General features: G+C 46.6%; 1 protein-coding gene across 3 annotated transcripts in view; it reads left to right on the forward strand.

The window, feature by feature from the left end:
* Positions 1-22,450, forward strand: part of CWC22 (CWC22 spliceosome associated protein homolog) — a 136,183-nt gene that overhangs the window by 67,276 nt on the left and 46,457 nt on the right. For all 3 annotated transcript variants that reach the window (XM_033946516.1, XM_033946515.1, XM_033946514.1), the window contains exons 11-12: positions 10,781-10,862; positions 13,916-13,976. In XM_033946516.1, the coding sequence (XP_033802407.1) occupies positions 10,781-10,862; positions 13,916-13,976 (143 nt within the window). The remainder of the gene's footprint in view (positions 1-10,780; positions 10,863-13,915; positions 13,977-22,450) is intronic.

The raw sequence follows: 22,450 nt of genomic DNA on the forward strand, positions 1-22,450 counted from the left end.
TCTCCCCAAGTACGGGAAGAGTCCCCTTAGACTGGAAAACGGCCAACGTCACTCCACTGCACAAAAAGGGTTGCAGGACAGAAGCTGCGAATTACAGACCGGTGAGTCTCACATCGATAGTGAGTAAACTCATGGAAACACTAATTAAACATGAATTATGTTTAAATCTATTTTATTAAGCAACAGGAAGTACAACAGCCATAATAACCATGGTATGCATTTTCATCAAACACCCGCAGAGGACTGGACTCTTATGTCCTCCCTGGACCCATCATACCCCCACCCCCCGACAAAGAAAACCCTACCCCCCACCCACCCCTCCCCATCCCCCCACAGATACAGAAAACTCGTAAGCAGGGAACAGCAGAGATATCTAGAAGTACAGTTTCAGAGGTGGAGGCTATTCAAGACCCGGCTACGACTCTCAGGAGGCAAAATGTTCAAATATGGAGTCCAAGTGTGCACAAAGTCTCTGCTCCGGCGTCGGGAAGAACGAGCCAAACGGGCCTCCCAACCCATAAGTTCATGGAGGCGATTCCTCCAGTACCAGAAGGAAGGTGGTTCAGAAGACAGCCAGCAACACAAGATACATTTCTTCATCAAAATAAAACATTTACTAAGAAATAATTTTTCATATGAATTGTACATATACAAAAATGAAAAATGGGCAAACAGCATAGACTGCACGGATACTGGCACAGGGGTCCGCAACAAGCCCTGTAAAAAGGAGGCCATCTCCGTCCAGAAGGTCTGAATCCCCTCACAACTCCAAAGACCATGAAAATAAGAATTTATCTCCACCGAACAGCGGATACATAACTGACTATCAATACAACCCATGAATTAGATACGATCCTGAGCAAAGAGAATCTAGGGGATCCCCACCAACATGGATTTACCAAGGGTAGGTCCGGCCATTCCAATTTAATTAGTTTCTTTGACTGGCTCACCAGAAAACTGGATTTCGGAGAGTCCGTAGACGTCGTGTACTTGGACTTCAGTAAAGCTTTTGATAGCGTTCCACACCGTAGGTTATTAAGCAAGATGAAATCGATGGGATTAGGAGAAACACTAACTACATGGGTCAATGATCGGCTAAGTGGTAGACTTCAGAGGGTGGTGGTTAACGGCACCCTCTCCAAAACGTCGTAGGTAGCCAGTGGAGTGCCGCAGGGCTCGGTCTTGGGCCCGATCCTTTTCAACATATTCGTAGGATACCTGACTCAGGGGCTTCAAGGTAAAATAACATTATCCCAGGACAAGCAGGCAGCATATTCTTTACGCATGGGTGACGTCACCGACGGAGCCCACGGTACGGACCTTTTTACTAGAAAGTTCTAGTTGGCCGCACCGCGCGTGCGCGAGTGCCTTCCCGCCCGACGGAGGAGTGCGTGGTCCCCAGTTTCTTCATTTCCGCGGAGCGAAGAAGACGTGTGTTTTTTCAACAGAGTTGAAATCCTCCTTTTGCCTTCCCGCTCGCGTTATTTTTTTCGGTTTTTCACCTTCGGGTACTTTTTTCTTCCCAATTCCAAAAAAAAAAAAAAAAAAACCTTTCTTTTGTTTTTTTTTTTTCGTTCCTACCCCGGCGGGGCCTATTGCCACGATCCAGGCCTCGGGGTTTGATTTTGCGGAGGCCGTGTTTCCATTCATGCCCCCGCAACCAGGCTTTAAGAAGTGCCAGCGGTGTGCACGCCCGATCTCCCTCACTGACCCACACAATTGGTGCTTGCAGTGTCTGGGACCAGAGCATCGGGCGGACTCCTGCACCCGCTGTGCCACTCTTAAAAAGCGCACGTTGAAGAATCGTCAAATCCAACAGAATTTACTTTTCGGCACCGGCCCGTCTATGGATTCGACATCTTCATCTGCGGCACCGTCGAAATCGACACCGACCACTTCGACGCCGCCTGAGACGACGTCGGCGCCTCCGGCGCCAGGTAAGCCGGCTAAGAAGCCTTCCACCCTTGAGCGCCCTCCCACCTCGGGGACGGCACCAGTCCTCTCGGCTCCACGCCGGGCCAAGAAACGCTCCACTCCGATATCGGTGAGTGCCTCGTCATCGGCTCCCTCATCGCCGGAGTGTAGAGCGGCACCCAAGGAACCAAAAAAGAAAAAAGTGGTTCCGGTGCCTCCCCTGGATGACCGCATTGCGGCCATCCTCCAGGACAAGTTGCAAGAGCAACTCCACCAGCAACTTCAGCAGCTCTTACCATCTATCTTGGCACCGCTGCTCTCGGTACCAGACCGGCCCGAGCCCCGCACCGTCCAACCGGTATCCACTCCATTGGTACCTATGGACTCTTCCATGCCCATTCTCTCGGCACCGCACGAGCCAGTCGCCTTAACGACGACGGATCCTCCTCGGGACCGAGCAGGACACCGGTCTTCCCATGACCCGGACCGGCACCGGTCTTCCCAAGACCCAGACCGGCACCGTTCTTCCCGGGATCGGGACAGACACAGGTCTACATCGCCAGGGAATGTCTCGGTACGCTCAGGCAAGTCTTTGTCTAAGACTCACCATGCCGACCCGTCCACTCCGGTCTCTCGACACGCAACCACCGATGTCAGAGACCCGGACCTATGGGAAGAATCCCCCCCCGGTACCGAGGAGGATGCATCGTCGTCGGACGAAGAGCCTTCCGCACCCGAGACCACTTCTAAACCTGAACAATCTTCCTTCTCTAAATTTCTCAGGGAGTTGTCAGGGGCTTTGTCTTTGCCATTGGAATCTGACTCCAAAAAGTCACAAGCTTTCCTGGAGGCTCTGGATTTCGATCAACCTCCCAAGGAGTTCCTAAAGTTACCTGTTCACGATATCCTACGGGAAACTTTTTATAAAAAATTGGGAGAACCCGCTAACTGTCCCTGGGGCCCCCCGTAAATTGGACAGTCTCTATAGGGTCATACCAATCCCAGGTTTTGATAAACCCCAACTGCCCCACGAGTCTCTCCTGGTAGAATCCACCTTGAAAAAGACTCAGGGCACCAGTGTGTATGCCTCCACCCCTCCTGGCAGAGAAGGAAAAACTATGGACAAATTTGGCAAACGGCTCTACCAAAATGCCATGCTTGCCAATAGGGCAAACAACTACTCCTTCCATTTTTCCTTCTACCTGAAACATCTGGTAATGCAACTCTCCTCCATGCAAAAATACATGCCGGAGCACAAGGTCCCTCTTTTCCAGCAGCACATCTCCAGCCTGCTTCAACTGAGGAAGTTCATGGTGCGCTCTGTCTATGACTCCTTTGAGCTCTCCTCCCGTGCATCTGCCATCGCTGTGGCTATGCGCCGCCTGGCCTGGCTCAGGGTCTCTGATCTAGACGTCAACCATCAGGACCGTCTAGCCAACGCCCCATGTCTGGGAGATGAACTATTCGGAGAGTCCCTGGATACCACCACTCAGAAGCTCTCCGCCCATGAGACCAGATGGGATACTCTCATTAAACCAAAGAAAAAGACTCCTCCTGCTCGTCCTTATAGACCGCAGACATCATATCAACGCCGGTTCTCTGCCAGACCGCTCAACCCACCTGCACAGCAACCTAGGCGGGCCCGCCAGCACCAACACACCCAGGCTCGTGCCCAGCCTAATCAACCTGCAAAGCCTCTTCCTCCTGCCAAACCTTCTCAGCCCTTTTGACTCCTCTCTCCAGGGCTTAGCCAGTCTTCCACCCTCATTGCCTCTTCCTCAGCCAATCGGAGGCAGGCTCCACATTTTCTTCAGCCGTTGGGAGGTCATCACATCGGACCAGTGGGTCCTCAACATCATCCGCCACGGCTACTCCCTCAACTTCCAGACTCTTCCGCCAGACAATCCTCCCGTCGAGTCTGCTTCTCTCTCAACTCAAACCCCCCTCCTCCTGAGGGAGGTTCAATCCCTCCTCCTTCTCAATGCCATCGAAGAAGTACCTCCAGATCAAAGGGGTCAGGGATTCTACTCCCGCTACTTCCTGGTACCCAAAAAGACAGGAGACCTTCGTCCCATTCTCGATCTCAGGGACCTCAACAAGTGTCTAGTCAAGGAGAAGTTCAGAATGCTCTCCCTTGCCACGCTTTACCCTCATCTCTCTCACAACGACTGGCTATGTTCCCTGGACCTCAAAGAGGCCTACACTCACATACCAATCAATCCAACTTCACGTCGCTACCTGCGATTCCAGGTGCACCATCGCCATTATCAGTACAAGGTGCTACCTTTTGGCCTCGCTTCATCACCCAGGGTGTTCACCAAATGCCTCATTGTGGCGGCGGCCTTCCTCAGGTCTCACAACCTCCAAGTGTTTCCCTACTTGGACGATTGGTTAGTGACAGCTCCTACGTCTCCTCTTGTGCTACAAGCCACTCAACATACCATCTCTCTTCTCCATCTACTGGGGTTCGAGATCAACTACCCCAAGTCGCATCTGCTTCCCACACAGCGCCTTCAGTTCATCGGAGCAGTTCTCGATACCACACTAATGAGGGCATTCCTCCCCTCCGATCGTCGACGGACTCTGCTCCACCTCTGTCATCAGGTGCTCCTTCATCACACCATCCCAGCTCGACAGATGATGGTCCTCCTGGGACACATGGCATCAACGGTGCATGTGCTTCCCTTAGCACGACTCCACCTCAGGACACCTCAATGGACTCTGGCCGACCAGTGGTCACAGACCTCGAATCTTCTTTCTCATCCCATCTCTGTGACATCATCTCTTCAGCGATCTCTACAATGGTGGTTGAACTCCTCAAACCTTTCCAGGGGCCTTCTGTTGCATCTGCCCCCACATTCCATGATCATCACCACGGATGCCTCCCCTTATGCATGGGGAGCTCACCTGGGAGACCTACGCACCCAGGGTCTTTGGACCCCACAGGAGCGTCGACATCACATCAATTTTCTAGAACTACGGGCCATGTTCTATGCTCTCAAGGCCTTCCAGCACCTTCTTTGTCCTCAGGTTCTGCTCCTGTGCACGGACAACCAAGTCGCCATGTACTACATAAACAAACAGGGCGGCACAGGATCTCGCCTCCTTTGTCAGGAGGCTCTTCGTATTTGGACCTGGGCCACGGCCCGCAGTCTCTTCCTCAAGGCGGTCTACATCCAGGGCGAACAGAACTCCCTGGCCGACAATCTCAGCCGCGTCCTTCAACCTCACGAGTGGACTTTGGATCCTCCCACGCTCCACTCCATCTTTGCTCGCTGGGGCACTCCGCAGATGGACCTATTCGCAGCTCCTCACAACCATCAGCTGCCCCAGTTCTGCTCCAGACTCTTCTCTCCTCATCGTCTGGCCCCGGATGCATTCCTTCTCGACTGGACGGATCGGTTCCTCTATGCCTTTCCTCCTCTACCTCTGATGTTGCGGACTTTATCCAAACTCCGCAGGGACGGAGCCACCATGATCCTCATAGCTCCCCGGTGGCCTCGTCAACACTGGTTCTCCCTTCTACTTCAACTCAGCTCCAGGGAGCCCATTCCTCTGCCTGTGTTTCCTACTCTACTTACACAGCAACATCAGTCTCTACTACATCCCAATCTGTCTTCCCTCCACCTGACAGCTTGGTTTCTCTCGGGCTGACCTCTTCAGGAAATCTGTCTCAGCCTGTCCGTCTCATTTTGGACGCCTCCAGGAAACCGGCCACCCTCCAATGTTACCATCAGAAGTGGACCAGGTTCTCCTCTTGGTGCCTCCGTCATCATCACAATCCCACCTCCTTAGCGGTGGAAACTGTTCTGGACTACTTACTCTCCCTGTCCAACGCAGGCCTCAAGTCTACCTCAATCAGAGTCCATCTCAGTGCCATCACGGCATTTCATGAGCCTGTCCTAGGAAAACCTATCACGGCTCACCCTCTGGTTTCCCGATTCATGAGGGGCCTCTTCAACATCAAACCACCTCTGAAGCCTCCTCCGGTCGTCTGGGACCTGAATGTGGTTTTGTCTGCCCTCATGAAACCTCCCTTTGAGCCACTTGCCACAACTTCGCTCAAATTTCTGACATGGAAGGTTCTTTTCCTCATTGCCATCACCTCTGCCAGGAGGGTTAGTGAGCTTCATGCACTGGTTGCCGATCCACCGTTCACTATTTTTCACCATGACAAGGTGGTTCTGCGCACCCATCCAAAATTCCTTCCAAAGGTGGTCTCAGCTTTTCACCTCAACCAGTCCATTGTTTTGCCTGTGTTCTTCCCGAAACCTCATTCACATCCCGGAGAACAGGCATTGCACAGTCTTGACTGCAAGCGTGCCCTGGCTTACTATCTCGATCGTACAAGGGCTCACCGCTTGTCCCCTCAGCTCTTCCTGACCTTCGACCCGAATCGTTTGGGTCGACCGGTCTCTAAACGGACGCTATCCAACTGGCTTGCAGCTTGCATCGCGTTCTGTTACGCTCGGGCCGGTCTGTCACTAGACGGTGCTGTCACGGCCCACAGGGTAAGAGCTATGGCCGCTTCTGTTGCTTTCCTCCGTTCCACACCCATTGAGGAAATCTGCAAGGCGGCCACCTGGTCCTCAGTTCACACATTCACTACTCACTACTGTCTGGATGCTTTCTCCAGACGGGATGGGCACTTCGGCCAATCTGTACTTCAGAATTTATTTTCCTAATGGCCAACCATCCCTCCTCCCTCTTTGTTAGCTTGGAGGTCACCCATGCGTAAAGAATATGCTGCCTGCTTGTCCTGGGATAAAGCACAGTTACTTACCGTAACAGGTGTTATCCAGGGACAGCAGGCAGATATTCTTACGTCCCACCCTCCTCCCCGGGTTGGCTTCTTAGCTGGCTTATACTAACTGGGGACCACGCACTCCTCCGTCGGGCGGGAAGGCACTCGCGCACGCGCGGTGCGGCCAACTAGAACTTTCTAGTAAAAAGGTCCGTACCGTGGGCTCCGTCGGTGACGTCACCCATGCGTAAAGAATATCTGCCTGCTGTCCCTGGATAACACCTGTTACGGTAAGTAACTGTGCTTTATTCGCCGATGACGCCAAACTGTGTAACATAGGTAATAGCAATTTGCCCGACGGTATGACACAGGACCTACTCTTGTTGGAACATTGGTCCTCGACTTGGCAACTTAGCTTCAACGCTAAGAAATGTAAGGTCATGCACCTTGGCAGCAGAAATCCGTGCAGAAATTACACCCTTAATGGTGAAACCTTAGCTAGGACCGCAGCAGAACGCAATTTAGGAGTAATCATTAGTGAAGACCTGAAAGCTGCCAATCAAGTGGAGAAGGCTTCATCCAAGGCTAGACAAATGTTGGGATGTAAGCATAGAAGTTTCGTCAGCCGGAAGCCCGAGGTCATAATGCCATTGTACAGATCCATGGTGAGACCTCATCTGGAATACTGTGTGCAATTCTGGAGGCCACACTACTGTAAAGATGTACTGAGAGTTGAGTCGGTTCAGCGTATGGCTACCAGGATGGTCTCAGGGCTCAAGGATCTCTCATACGAGGAGAGGCTGAATAAATTGTGGCTGTACTCTCTCGAAGAACGTAGGGAGAGGGAAGACATGATTGAGACGTTTAAGTATATCACCGGTCGTATCGAAGAGGAAGACAATATTTTCTTTCTTAAAGGACCCTCGGCCACAAGAGGGCATCCGCTAAAAATCAGGGGCGGGAAATTTCATGGCGACATCAGGAAGTATTTCTTCACCAAAAGAGTGGTCAATCATTGGAATAGACTTCCTGTGCAGGTGGTCAAGGCCAGCAGCATGCCAGATTTTAAGAATAAATGGGATGCGCATGTGGGATCTCTAAGAGGGTAAAAGTGGGGGGAGGGTCATCAGAATAGGCAGACTTGATGAGATATAGGATATTTGGGAGGATAAATTTAGGGAAGGGGATCTTTAGTTTGGGCAGACTTGATGGGCTATGGCCCTTTTCTGCCGTCATTTTTCTATGTTTCTATGTTCTTCACCCTCGCAGGATCGGTACCTACTTCGCAAGAGACATAGGTCTCAATCACTAGTTGTGGGTTCTGACCTACAACTTCTATCTTCTCTCGGTTTATCAGACAACTCAGCAAAGACCAAGCAGACTCAAAATATACTCCTGAATATGTGGAGACTATGGACATTAAGCACCCTCCTAAGGAGGTTCTCACACTCCCTCTTCATACAATCTTGAAGGACATTCTTCACAAAAATTGGGAATCTACCTTATCCATACCAGTAGCCCCTAGGAAGCTGGACTCTATGTACAAAATTATGGCTACTCCAGGATATGATAAGCCTCAACTTTCCCATCAATCCCTGGTCATGGAGTCTACATTTAAAAAATCTGCCTCCTCTAAGGTTTATGCCTCAGTTCCACCTGGCAGAGAAAGTCGTACCATGGATAAATTTGATAGGTATCTCTATCAAAATTCTATGCTGAGCACTAGAATCAATAACTATACATTCCATTTCACCTGCTATTTAAAGCATTTGCTGAAACAATTGCCTATCCCATCGTGTCAAGGGGTTTCAACAATTAGTTTCTACTCTCTAACAATTACATCAACATTTGGTTCAATCAGCATACGACTCTTGAACTCTCATCTCAAGCTTCCTCTATGTCTGTGGCCATGAGGAGTTTGGCCTGGCTAAGTTGGCGGATATGGATGTCAATCTTCAAGATAGATTGGCCAACATGCCCTGTCTTGGTGATGAGCTTTTTGTAGATACTATCGAAAATGCCACTCGGAAGCTCATTGCTCATGAGAAATCTTGGGACTCATTGGTGAAACCTAAGCCCAAGCCATCTACGTCATGCCCGTTCAAACCTTCCATGTCTTATCAACTGCAGTATACCCGGCCGCCGGGTATACTGCAGTTGATAAGACATGGAAGGTTTGAACCAAAAAGCATGGAAGGATTGAACCAAAAAGCTACTGCAGCTGAGCAGGAGTCCTCCACCCACAGTCTCACCAATAGAGGGTGCTGTTTTACTGGCACATTTTTCAATTGTGAGGGACAGGCAAGTTCTGCAGGACTCCAGGGAACATACCTGTCCTTAGCGACTGAAAATATTCCACCCCCTAGTGGTAGCAATGCAGCTGGAGGACACCTGCTCAGCTTAGAGGGAACACTGTAATAATAAAATAATTTTCACGACCTAAGCAGAAGTAGCAAAAACAGCAGAGACCTCAGAAATCTCAGCATTCTGCTCCTGCTAAGTCCACTCAGTCCTTTCAACCAGTTGCTTGAGAGCATAGTTTCCATACAATTGCCTCTTTCTCTCCCTCAACCAATAGGAGGCATCTTCAACTTTATATTCATCGTTATGAGTTAATTACATCCGACCTCTGGGTTCACAACATTGTTCGGGAAGGATACTCTCTTCAATTTCATACCCTACCTCCAGAACATCTTCCAAGAAAGTCAGTTTCCAATCTCCTTCAACCCTCCCTTCTTCAGAAGATCCAGAATCTACCTCTTCTCAATGCCATCGAGAAGGTTCCCCGAAACAAGAGAATGCTAGAAGGTGGGGGTGGGGGTGTTCAACAAATATTGGAACTCAGAGCTCTCAAAAAATTTCTAGTCAAAGAGAAATTCAGGATATTGGTCCCTAGCAACATTATATCCTCTACTGAACCAAAACGATTGGCTATGCTCTCTGGACTTGAAAGAAGCCTACACTCATATACCCATTCATCCGGCTTCCAGAAGGTTCCTCAGATTTCGAGTGGCTCAACACCACTATCAATACAAAGTCCTACCCTTTCACCTATCATCATCCCCCAGAGATTTTACCAAGTGCCTGGTAGTAGTGGCAGCGGCCTTGAGGTCTCATGACCATCAAGTCTTTCCCTATCTCCTCAGGGTGTCCTCTCGGCAAATTACTAGACAATGTTTTTTTCTTCAGAATTTGGGATTCGAGATCAAATTTCCCAAATTTCAACTACAACTGTATCAGCAACTCCAATTCATTGGAGCTCTCCTGGACATGACTCAAACTCAGGGCATTCGTCCCTCAACAGCGTCAGGACACCCTCATTCATCTCTGCCATCAAGTTGCCCAGATCCACTCTTTCAGCTTGACACATGATGGCTTCCACGGTTCACATGACTCCACTCAATGGACTCTAGCATCTCAATGGTCACAAGCTCTAGATCCTCTATCCCAACATATTACAGTGACCTCTTCTCTTAAACAGTCACTTCAGTGGTGAATGCAATCTTTCCAGAGGTTTGCTTTTCCAGATGCCTCCCCATTAGAAAGTTCTTACCACGGATTCTTCAACTTATGCTTGGGGGGCTCATCTGGATGGCCTCCGCACTCGAGATCCATGGACCTCCAGAGACTGATGCCATCATATAAATCTGTTGGAACTCAGAGCCATATTCAATGCTCTCAAAGCTTTTTAACATCTTATACAAGATCACGTTTTTGTTCAGGCGGACAATCAAGTAGCAATGTACTATGTGAACAAACAGGGAGGTACAGGGTGTCTCTTTCTCTTTCAGGAGGCTGAAAAAGATGTGGAATTGGGCAATTCATCGCAACATCTTTCTCAAAGCGGTTTACATAAAAAGGGGAGGAGAATTCTCTGGCGGACAAGCTCCTTCCGATTTCTAATTCCCAAATGTATTATGCTGCACTTTTTTGCATTGAATTTTAGTTGCCAGATATTAGACCATTCCTCTAACTTTTGCAGGTCCTTTTTCATGTTTTCCACTCCCTCCTTAGTATGAATACCTGTATTTTTACTGTATAATAGCAATTTATTATTCAAGATTTTTAAATGGTTTATATTTTTTAAATATTTAATGACAATTCTGCTATTTATCTCCATAGGACAAAAGATCACCATCCATGACAAAACAGAAATTAACCTGGTTTCTTTTCGGCGTACAATTTATCTTGCTATTCAGTCAAGGTAAGCTGATATGGTTTGAAAATAATTTTGTAGATGTATTCTGCATTGTCATTTGAAATAAAATCTGTCAGACTAAAGTATTTATCAATAACTTAGTAGGCAAAGGGGGTCCTTTACTAAAACTGTGACAAAATTGGCCTTAGTGTGACCTTTGTGCAGGTCTTTCGCACGCACTATAAGGGTACATTTGCTCCCTGATATTAATTTTCTATATAACTCTCCAATACCCTCCCACCCCCGTTCTACTATAGGGTGGGAGGGAAGGGGGGAGGAGGGACTATTATTTATGTAAAGACATCGCTGATAAGATTTTCAAGTGATTTGTTAATTGTTGATATGATTATTGTACACTTGTTGAAAGATGAAAAAATAAATAAAGAATTAAAAAAAAAAACGGCTACATTTTGGAAATTGTGAGCCCCAACCCTAATTTCTGCAGTCTGTATTTTATGTTGAATTGAGGAAGCCAAAGGCTCCATAGTGAGAGCAAGGGTGACAATGGACATCCCTGCCTAATTCCACTGGAAAGAGGGCATTTCAGAAATAAACCTCCTTGTATATCTTTGACATCTTTATGCATATTGAATGTTTTAATATATTTTTCTCTCGTTACTAAGCCTTGAATTATTTTGTGCCATATGAGCTCATAGCAGTAGTGATTCATAAATGGTGGTCAACATGTTTTCAGTCTGTCTGAAACATTTTCTTGGCTTTCGGTTAAAAATACAACTCTGCTTAATAGTAAACATCTGAAAGTTCAGATTATAACCACAGTATATTTGTGCAAACCCTGTAACAATATTTTTCCCCCTAATTTGTAGTTTTAAGTTCCCATTCAGAAAAATGCTTTTTTCATTATATACCTGTAGAATATTTTTTTATACACAGGACCTCAGACAAAATACTGTATATACTTGAATATAAGTTGATCCAAATATAAGTCTAGACCCCTATTTTTCCCCCAAAAAGGAGGAAAAATGGTTGACTCGAATATAAGTTGAGTGGTTTAATAGTCAAGTGCCCTGCCAGGATCTGCACCCAGCGCCCCTTCCCTCCCCTGCCAGGCACTGCACTCAGCCCCCTCCCCTTCCTCCTCTGTCAGGCTCTGCACCCAGCCCCCTCCCTGCCAGGTACTGCACACAGCCCCCTTCCCTCCCTCCCAGGCTGTCCACCCTATCCTCCCTCCCTGTCTTGTCCATCGTACTCCTCTGCCGCTGGAATCCCTGGTGGTCCAGAGGTGTAGCAGGCAGGGGCGAGGTTTCCGCACTCCTGCCCCGCTGCTAACCCAGTCAGTTGCTGCAGCGAGTTCCGGCTTCAGCCTCTGAGTGTTACCAAGAAGGAGCATGCTTTGGCACTGCTGCTCAGCGCTGAATGGCTTCCTGAATGGCTCCCACAAATTCTCACATCTGAACCAATCAGGGCCTTTGGCCCTTCCCGTGCATCACATAGGGACAGATTGTGCATATGACACACTCACAACATCTCTGCCATAAAAAAAAGAAGCCCTAATAGCAATGACAGGAGACTGCTTCCCCTGTCACTGCTGAGGGCTCTGTGTCTCGTCTGCACTGCTGCTCTGCTCTGTGTCTGCACTGCTGTTAGGGCATGTATTAATCGCTCACTGATCGGTTGCATTTGCATGCAAACTTGATAGCGCATTGATCGCTGCTGGAGAATCAGTCAGAGAATTGGCCATCAGCGATTGAGTCAGTATGTTTAGTGCATCTAGCCCTTAGTTTGTGCAAATTGGCACTTAACAAAAGAAAGTAACACTCTTTTCAGCTACATAGTACAGAATAGCACAGAATTTAGGAAGCTGGTTGGTTCACAACATTGTTCGGGAAGGATACTCTCTTCATTTTCATACCCTACCTCCCGAACATCTTCCAAGAGAGTCAGTTTCCAATCTCCTTCAACCCTCCCTTCTTCAGAAGATCCAGAATCTGCTTCTCAATGCTATCGAGAGGGTTCCCCCGGAACAAGAGAATACGGGATTTTATTTTCAATACTTTCTGGTAACGTAGAAGGTGGGGATGGGGGTGTTCAACAAATATTGGATCTCGGAGCTCTCAACAAATTTCTAGTCAGAGAAATTCAGGATGTTGTCCCTAGCAGCATTATATCCTCTACTGAACCAAAACGATTGGCTATGCTCTCTGGACTTGAAAGAGGTCTACACTCATATATCTATTCTTCCGGCTTCCAGAAGGTTCCTCAGTTTTCGAGTGGCTCAACACCACTATCAATACAAAGTCCTACCCTTTGGCCTAGCATCATCTCCCAGAGTTTTTACCAAGTGCCTGGTAGTAGTGGCAGTGGCCTTGATGTCTCAGGGCTGCTGGTCTTTCCCTATCCCCTCAGGTTATCCTCTCGGCAACACACTAGATAGTGTTTTTTTCTTCAGAATTTGGGATTTGAGATCAAATTTCCCAAATCTCAACTACAACTGTATCAGCAACTCCAATTCATTGGAGCTCTCCTGGACATGACTCAACTCAGGGCATTCCTCCCTCAACAGCGTCAGGATGCCCTCATTCATCTCAGCCATCAAGTTACCCAGATCCACTCTCTTTCAGCTTGACACATGATGGTTCTCCTTAAGCATATGGCTTCCACGGTTCATTTGCGAGACTGCACCTAAAAATCACTTTTCAACACCCCTATGTATAATTTTGGATTTTATCAAAAGCCTTTGTGATCAATAATTTAAATATGGTATTAGTTTTGCAAAATGTGTCTGTGTATATATTTACATATTTTATCCTGAAGTTGGTGCTAATATTCATACAAATGCCATCAATATAAATAGGATGAAACAGTTTAAAAGTTTATGTACGAAATTATCATTATTTTCAAAACCTTCAAACGCCTTCCTCTTTTAAAGGCTTCATTGCTGAGCTATGAAAATAGTAAGCTATGTGTTCAGACTTCTGCATAATCTTTTTGAAATTGTTAACCTTTCTTACTTTGTATGTAACAAGTTATTTTTTTTTAATTTGTGTGAAAAATGTACAGCAAAAGTTGGAATTAATTTTTTTGCTTTGCTACCACAGTTTAGATTTCGAGGAATGTGCTCACAAATTGTTAAAGATGGAATTCCCTGACAGCCAAACAGTAAGTTTTCTTTGCATTTTTTTTTTCTGTATGTAAGAATATGGCCATTTTTTTATAATTGCAGATTTGTATAGCGTTTTTAAAGTGCTTTCTCATGTTATAACAAATGAGATCTAGTGTAAATGGTAAACCAAAATCAAAAACTGGAATTCTAAATTGAAGCTACAGAGAAATAAATGAATTTTTGCCAGGTAACACATAGTCAGTAGTAGACTGTAACCAGTGCAATGAAGCAAGCTAAGTGCTATTGCAATAATTTAATGGATCAGTTAATGTTACTAACTAGCTTGTGATAGTGTTATTATGAAATATTACATTACATTAGGGATTTCTATTCCGCCATTACCTTGCGGTTCAAGGCGGATTACAAAAGAATTATCAAGGATGTATTACAAAAAGATCTTATCAAAAAGATATCTGGTCATTTTCAAAGATAGTAAGAAACGAGTATGGCTAGTTGTTTTGGGTAGGTGGCTTTAGTGAGAGGTGGTATTTGAAACTTGCGGTGTTATTTCTTTTTCAGGGATTTCTTGAAGAGTATGGCCTTTATTTCTTTTCTAAAAGTTTTGTAGTCTAGGGATAAACTAATGACATAATAAAATGCAAAAATATATATGATTTAACAACTTAGGTTAGTGCATTTAGCCCTTTTATATCTCTTTATGTTGATGTTTATAGGGAATTTTACAGAAATTCATTGAATAAACAGAATTTGAAGGAAATCTTCCTTCACCAGACTAATCCAGATGAGTAGGTTATGTTCCTCTGCCAGCAGATGGTGCCAGGGAAAGAAAGCTCAAAGCTGACCACTCCCTTTATATGGGGCTGGTGCTGCCTTCAGTTGATCAGTATCTTAGAAGTCAGGTGTTCTAGGTCAGTGTTTCTCAACTCGGTCCTGGAGTTCCCCCTTGCCTGTCAGGTTTTTCAGGGTACCCACAATGAATAGGCATGAAAGAAATTTGCATATAATGGAGGCAGTGTATGCAAATCAAATTTATGCATATTCATTGTGGATATCCTGAAAACCTGACTGGTAGGGGGGGTGCTCCAGGACCAAATTAAGAAACACTGATGTAGGTCAGGACAGGGGTGGCCATTCACTGTCAGTTGTTGGTCAACTCTGATATGTTTGTAAGTACAGTGGTACCTTGGTTTACGAGTGCACCAGTTTGCGAGTGTTTTGCAAGACGACCAAAACATTCACAAACTTGGTGCCTCGTAAACCGAGCTTGCCTCGCTGTATGAGCGCCCCCCCCCCCATGATCCGGCATCCCCCCCGCTCGCGTTGCCCCCCCTGCACCGTGATCCTACTTCCCCCCCCCCCCCCCGAGCAGTCAATGACACCCTTTATCCGACTTGGCATCAGTGCCAGTGCCCGAAGATCCTCCCTCTTCTGGCGCGGCCTTGGCGGTGCGGCGGAGATCCTCCTTCTGGGCTGGACTGGCTTTGAGCATTTGCGCATGCTTTCTCTCCGAGATTGAGAGCGAGACCAGAAGGGGAAGTAGGATCGCGGTGGAGGGGGGGCAACGCGAGCAGGGGGATGCCGGTTCGCAGGGGGGGGAAGCCGGATCACGGGGAGGGGTTTGGAACAGCGTTGGAACAATCCCAAAATTCAAAATCACAATAAATCTCTATCATGGAAAAGGTGGCAGCGGGCAGGTATATGGTTTGTCCATCAATTGTCTACCCTCAACTCGTTAGTTCCATTCGATATACTGTGCTCTACATACTCGCTGCCTCCTTCTACTTATTCACAATGGCGTTCTCTCACTGGAGTGTTGCCTTCTTTGCATATACGATTTGACTATATGACTTCCAAAAATACTATTTACAACTGGTCTTCTCTGTCTCTATTAAAAGGCAAGGCGATATCATCCTTCTACAGCATTTTAAGAGATCACTCCTTCACTTTTTCACCTCACTCTATGAAGCACTGGGACGCTATACTTACCACTCCGCTTTCTGACATTGATTGGGAGCTTTTCTGGTCATCAACAAATCGCCCGCTTTTATCTTCTAGAGTATCACAATCAATGTACTTTCTTATGTGGCAGGCAATATGGACCCCACTTCGCATGTGGAAAGCTAACTTAAAGCAAGACTCTGTTTGCTGGAATTGTTTGAAAGAGGAAGGAACTCTTGATCATATGTTATTTCATTGTACTCTAGTCCGCTCTTTTTGGACCTATGTCTGGAACACCATACAATCTATTACTAACTGCTCAGAAGAAATCTCTATAGACATTGTAATCCTTCGATCTCAACACCCATGTTTCACACAATCAAATTGTCCACCTAAACTCATTGATACCATGTTGGTGACTGCTCTCATGCACATTCTAAAAAATTGGAAATCACCCTCGCTATTAGATTATACCTTTTGGTGGAACTCTCTGAGTATGTATCATAGATTTGAATCCTATGCATATGAGAAGAGAGTTACATTCCGAACCTGCATGAACTTGAAATACAACAAATCTCCATGGTCATTCTTAGACTCCTATGTACGCTCATCTTCTTAGACACTCCTGTTATCCTTTTCTTCTCCTCTCTTCTCTCTTTCATTTTTCTTTCCTTTTTCTTTTCTGCTCTCTCTCATCTTTATCTTATATATCCCTTACATACATTTTTAATAATTGGAGCCTTTGCTCCTATACAGTTAAACATAGATTTATATATTTTATATACAGAAAGCTTTATTTTGTTTCTATGTACTTTAAATGATTCTTGTATCCTTTAAAATACTTAATAAAAATTATTGAACTGGGAACAGCGTCGGATTCCTCAAGGGGGTGGGGGGGAGAATGGAGCAGCGCCGGTAGCCTCGGGGGGGGGGGGGGGAGGAGGTGGAACCAATCAAAGCAGTTTCCCTTACTTCCTATGGGGAAACTTGCTTTGATATACGAGCAATTTGGTTTACGAGCATGCTTCTGGAACGAACTATGCTCGTAAACCAAGGTTCCACTATACTCAGTTTTTCTGAATTTTGGTTACGTCTTTGGTGTGTAGATGTGTCCTAATAAGACACAGTAGCCTTTAAGAGATGATCACCTCAGTACAGACCAGAAAGAGCTGACAAGTCACAGTGGGCTGGGGAGCCTACTCAATTAGATTACAGGAGTCCACATAGAGTTAGAATTGTCTCCACCGCACATTTTCCTAAGTGCCTCTATGTAAGTATGCTGGTTTGGAAGGTGTATACCTTAGATATGAGTCATGAGAATTATTGTGGCTTCATTCAATCCAGTCTGGGTAAACCTGAGTATATCATACTTGTCTGGATTGGTCTGACCTGGACAATAAGTTGAAATTTGAAACTACCTCTTAATTTCCTTTCCTTGAGTTCTGCAAAACTAGTCCAGAAATCACTCATAGTAGCTATGGCAATCAAGAGCTCTCAGTCTGATAAATCCAGTTGTAGCTCACGCTGAAGGTAGTTGTACCAATGAAGACTCATTTTAGATAAAATATAGAGATCAGCATTCAAGCCAGGGAACTCTCAGTTCCAATGGTAGTTCACAAATTACTCTGCTGAACACACAACCTTTTATAAATCACCTATAGAGATGTGAAGTGTACGTGTGTTTGTTTGCATATACTCGTATGATAGGAGCAGCCATTTATAACTTGGCATTTTTTACATGTAAGTGCCAATTTTACAGCCTCCACGTGTGGTTTCCAGTGGTTAGATGGGTCTAATTTTACAGATCTATACATGACTAATTGAGTTGAGGAATAAGCACACTCAAAAAGCAAATTCTTTTAACAAGATTAAAACAAATCAAAGAAGGATCTGGACATAAAAATTAGGAAGCTGATTCCCAAAAATTAGAGCCAAGCAGGAATATGCAACATCACAATAAGTATCTACAGTATTTTTCGCTCCATAAGATGCGCTTTTTTTCTACCCAAAAGTGGGTGGAAATGCATAGTTACTTACCATAACAGGTGTTATCCAGGGACAGCAGGCAGATATTCTCAACATGTGGGTGATGTCACCGACGCAGCCCCCTAGCGGACGTTTTCGCAAGCAGACTTGCTTGAAGACCTTCAAGCTTGCAATTGGCCTACGCATGCGCGCGAGCCCTCCCGCCCGGTCTAGGGCATGCGTCTCCTCAGCGTGTCCTCAGTTCAGATAGCTAGCAAAGAAACCAACCACGGGGAGGTGGGTGGGTTGCGAGAATATCTGCCTGCTGTCCCTGGATAACACCTGTTACAGTAAATAACTGTGCTTTATCCCAGGATAAGCAGGCAGCATATTCTCAACATGTGGGAAACCTCCAAGCTAACTAGAATGGGATGGAGGGAGAGTTGGCAATTCAGGAGAACAGATTTTGCAAAACGGACTGGCATCCAGACAGTAGTGCGAGGTAAACGTATGAACCGAGGACCAAGTGGCAGCCTTACAGATTTCCTCAAGTAGAGTTGAGCAGAAGAAAGCAACAGACGCCGCCATCGCTCTGACCTTATGGCCAGTGACTCAACCCGGGAGGGAGAGACCAGCCTGAGCGTAACAAAAAGAGATACAAGTGGCCAACCAGTTAGAAATGGTCCACTTAGAAACAAAATGACCCAAGCGATTAGGATCGAAAGAGATGAAAAGCTGGGGAGCAGTACGATTAGGAGCGGTGCGCTTCAAGTAGAAGGCCAGCGCACGCTTACAATCAAGAGAATGCAGAGCCACTTCTCCAGGGTGAGAATGAGGCTTCGGAAAAAACACAGGGAGAACAATGGATTGGTTGATGTGAAACTCAGAAACAACCTTAGGCAAGAACTTATGATAGGTACAGAGAACCACCTTATCATGATGGAAGACAGTGAAAGGAGGGTCCACTACCAAGGCTTGAAGCTCACTGACCCGACGAGCAGAAGTGAGAGCAATAAGAAACACCACCTTCCAAGTAAGATACTTCAAGTGAGCCCGCTCTAGCGGCTTGAACGGGGGTTTCATTAAGCGAGCAAGGACCAAGTTAAGATCCCAAACTACAGGAGGAGGCTTAAGGGGCGGAAGAACGTGGAAAAGGCCTTTCATGAAGCGAGAAACCACAGGATGAACAGAGATAGGCTTCCCGTCAATCGGCTGATGAAAAGCAGCAATGGCACTAAGGTGGACATGAACCGAGGAGGACTTGAGTCCAGCGCCAGATAAGTGTAACAGATAGTCTAGGACAGCAGATAAGGAGGCAGACAGCGGCTCCTGCTGTCGAGTAGCACACCAGGAAGAAAAACGGGTCCACCTCTGATGGTAACATTGGCGAATGGACTACTTCCGAAACCCCTCCAGGACATCCAACACAGGCTGGGAGAACTGGAACGAGGGCATCAGATCTCGAGGAACCAAGCCGTTAAGTGCAGAGACTGTAGGTTGGGATGAAGTAGAGAACCCCAACCCTGCGTAAGCAGTGAAGGAAAAACAGGCAGAAGAAGAGGCTCCCTGGAACTGAGTTGTAACAGGAGGGAGAATCATGGCTATCGGGGCCACCGAGGAGCTATCAGAATCATGGTGGCACTCGTGGATTTGAGCCTGACGAGAGTCTTCAGAATCAGAGGAAATAGAGGGAACGCATATAGAAACGGGTCCTTCCAATCCAGCAGGAAAGCATCCGCCTCGAATCTGAGTTGGGTGTAGACCCTGGAGAAGAAGCGGGGTAACTTGTGATTGCGGGGGGACGCGAACCGATCGACGTCCGGAGTCCCCCAACGAGCAAATACCTGACGCAAAGTCAAGGAATGGATGGACCATTCGTGAGACTGCAGAAGACGACTCAACTTGTTCACCAGACAATTGTGCTGGCCCTGAATGTAGACCACTCGAAGGAATATGTTGCGGTGGATGGCCCAATCCCAGAGCCGCATCGCCTCCTGGGACAGTGACCCCGTTCCCCCCTGTTTTGATATAATACATGGCGACCTGGTTGTCCGTGCGGACCAGCACCACTCGGTCGCGAAGCAGGTGACAAAAAGCTTTCAGGGCAAGGAAGATCGCTCGAAGCTCCAGCAGATTGATGTGACAAAGTCTGTCGGCACTGGACCAAAGACCCTGAGTGTGAAGACTGTCCAGATGAGCCCCCCCCAAGCGTAGGCAGACGAGTTCGTCGTCAGAACCTTCTGTGGAGGAGGAGCATAAAACAGAAAACCTCTGGAAAGATTGGAAGAGAGCATCCACCAACGGAGAGACTGCCTCAACAAAGGAGTCGTGACAATGAGTCGAGAGACAGGGTCCCGATCCTGGTTCCATTGGGACGCCCGAGTCCTTTGAGGAATATAGAGGTGAAGTCTGGCAAAAGGAGTCACGTGAACCTTGGAGGCCATCTGACCTAGGAGTACCATCATGAGCCGAGCCGGAGCCGAGAACAGATGGGCAACCCTCCGACATAAGCGAACAAGGGCCTCCCGTCGAGGTCGAGGCAAGAAGGAGCGGAGACGAGCCGTGTCCAGGACCGCTCTGATAAATTCCAGAGACTGGGACGGGCAGAGTTGAGACTTGGGAAAGTTCACCTCGAAGGAGCAAGATGGCTTGATTCGTCACTCGCAGAACTTCGGGGCGAGAGGACGCTTTGATCAGCCAGTCGTCAAGGTAGGGAAACACCTGCAGGCCGCAGAGACGCAGGGCCACAGCTACCACCACGAGACATTTTGTGAAGACCCTCAGAGAGGCTGCCAGGCCGAAGGGAAGAACACAATACTGGAGATGGGGCAGTTGCGAGGGGGGAAGCGATGCCGGTTATCGAGGGGGGCGGGGGGGATGGGAACGTATCAAAGCGAGTTTCCATTATTTTCTATGGGGAAACTCGCTTTGATAAACGAGCATTTTGGATTACGAGCATGCTCCTGGAACGGATTATGCTCGTAATCCAAGGTACCACTGTAGTTAGTTTTAAAAAAGGTTTGGACAAGTTCCTGGAAGAAATGTCCATAGTCTGCTGTTGAGACACATGGGAGAAGCCACTGCTTGCCCTGGATTGGTGACATGGAATGCTGCTACTATTTGGGTTTTTGCCAGGTACTTGTGACTTGGATTGGCCTCCATGAAGACAGGATACTAGGCTAGATGGACCTTTGGTCTGACCCAGCAAGGCTATTCTTATGTTCTTATTCCTAACAAAACACCTGGCCTTTGTCACATAATGAACTCTATACAAATACCGGACTACAAACCATAGCGTGGTTTCTAGCACCGGCTGCGGCGGTAATAGCTCCTATGTTCATAGAATTCCTATGAGCACATGAGCTGTTACCCCTGCAGCTGTCACTAAGGGCTCATTTTACAAAAGTGCACTAGCGTTTTTAGCGCACGCACCGGATTAGCGTACACTATAGCGCACACTAGCTGAAAAACTACTGCCTGCTCAAGAGGAGGCGGTAGCGGCTAGCACGCGCGGCATTTTAATGTGCGCTATTCCAAGCGTTAAGGCCCTAAAACACCTTTGTAAAAGGAGCCCTAAAATCAGTGCTATGGTTTTGTAAAAAGGGGAGAGGGGGTAAAAGTCCTAATATACACAACTGAAAACAACGATGCCAAAATCTGCATGCTGCACAACACCAGAGAAATAGAGAGAAATGCATTTCTTCCTGAATAGTGCAAAATATAGACAGCAAATGTAAATTCTCATAACTGACATATTTCAATCACTGAATTGAAAATAAAATCATTTTTCCTACCTTTATGTGGTGATTTTATTTTTCTAACCTTTTCCCAGGTTCTGACTGCACTTCCTTCTGTCTGTGCCCTTAACTGTTTCTAAGACCTTCTTACCCATTTGCTGTTTTTCTCGCCTTCACTTTCTGCCCTACATCTACCTTTACAGAACAAGTGCAAAAATCCCTTTTCCAAAGAATAATGAACTTTAAAAAAAAATTGCTGCAATTGCTGATTTATCAGTAACTATTGAAATTCAAATGTGCTCATAATTCTTTCAGCAGGGCGCCAAACAGTGATATGAAGTCGGCTGACACAGTGCATAAGTTTTTAATCACACCACATTTAATTGAGCGCTACAGCTTCCATGATATGTTATCTTGTTCATGTAGCTCTACAGCAGGGGTGTCAAAGTCCCTCCTCAAGGGCAGCAATCCAGTTGGGTTTTCAGGATTTCCTCAATGAATATGCATGATATCTATTTGCATGCACTGCTTTCATGGTATGCTAATAGATCTCATGAATATTCATTGGGGAGGGATTTTGACACCCCTGCTCTACAGCATTTAGAAAAAGACCACTTATCTGAAAAAGTGTCTCTTGGCTCCAACGCAGTCTGTGTTTCGCAGAGCTACATCAGGAAGTGAAAGTGCCATGGGGAATTTCCCTTGGGGAATTTAGCTGCTTAAAATCTGCCTGCAGGATTTGATTATTACCCAGAAAATAAGTAAATTTTCTATACCTTTTTCATATATAAAATACCTTGTATAAAATTAAGTCAAGTTTAAAAATATACCCAAGTAAAAGTGCTTGGGGAGGATAATTTCAGTGGAGT

This window comes from Geotrypetes seraphini, chromosome 5, assembly GCF_902459505.1.
Source record: "Geotrypetes seraphini chromosome 5, aGeoSer1.1, whole genome shotgun sequence".
NCBI classification, from domain to species: Eukaryota; Metazoa; Chordata; class Amphibia; order Gymnophiona; family Dermophiidae; genus Geotrypetes; species Geotrypetes seraphini.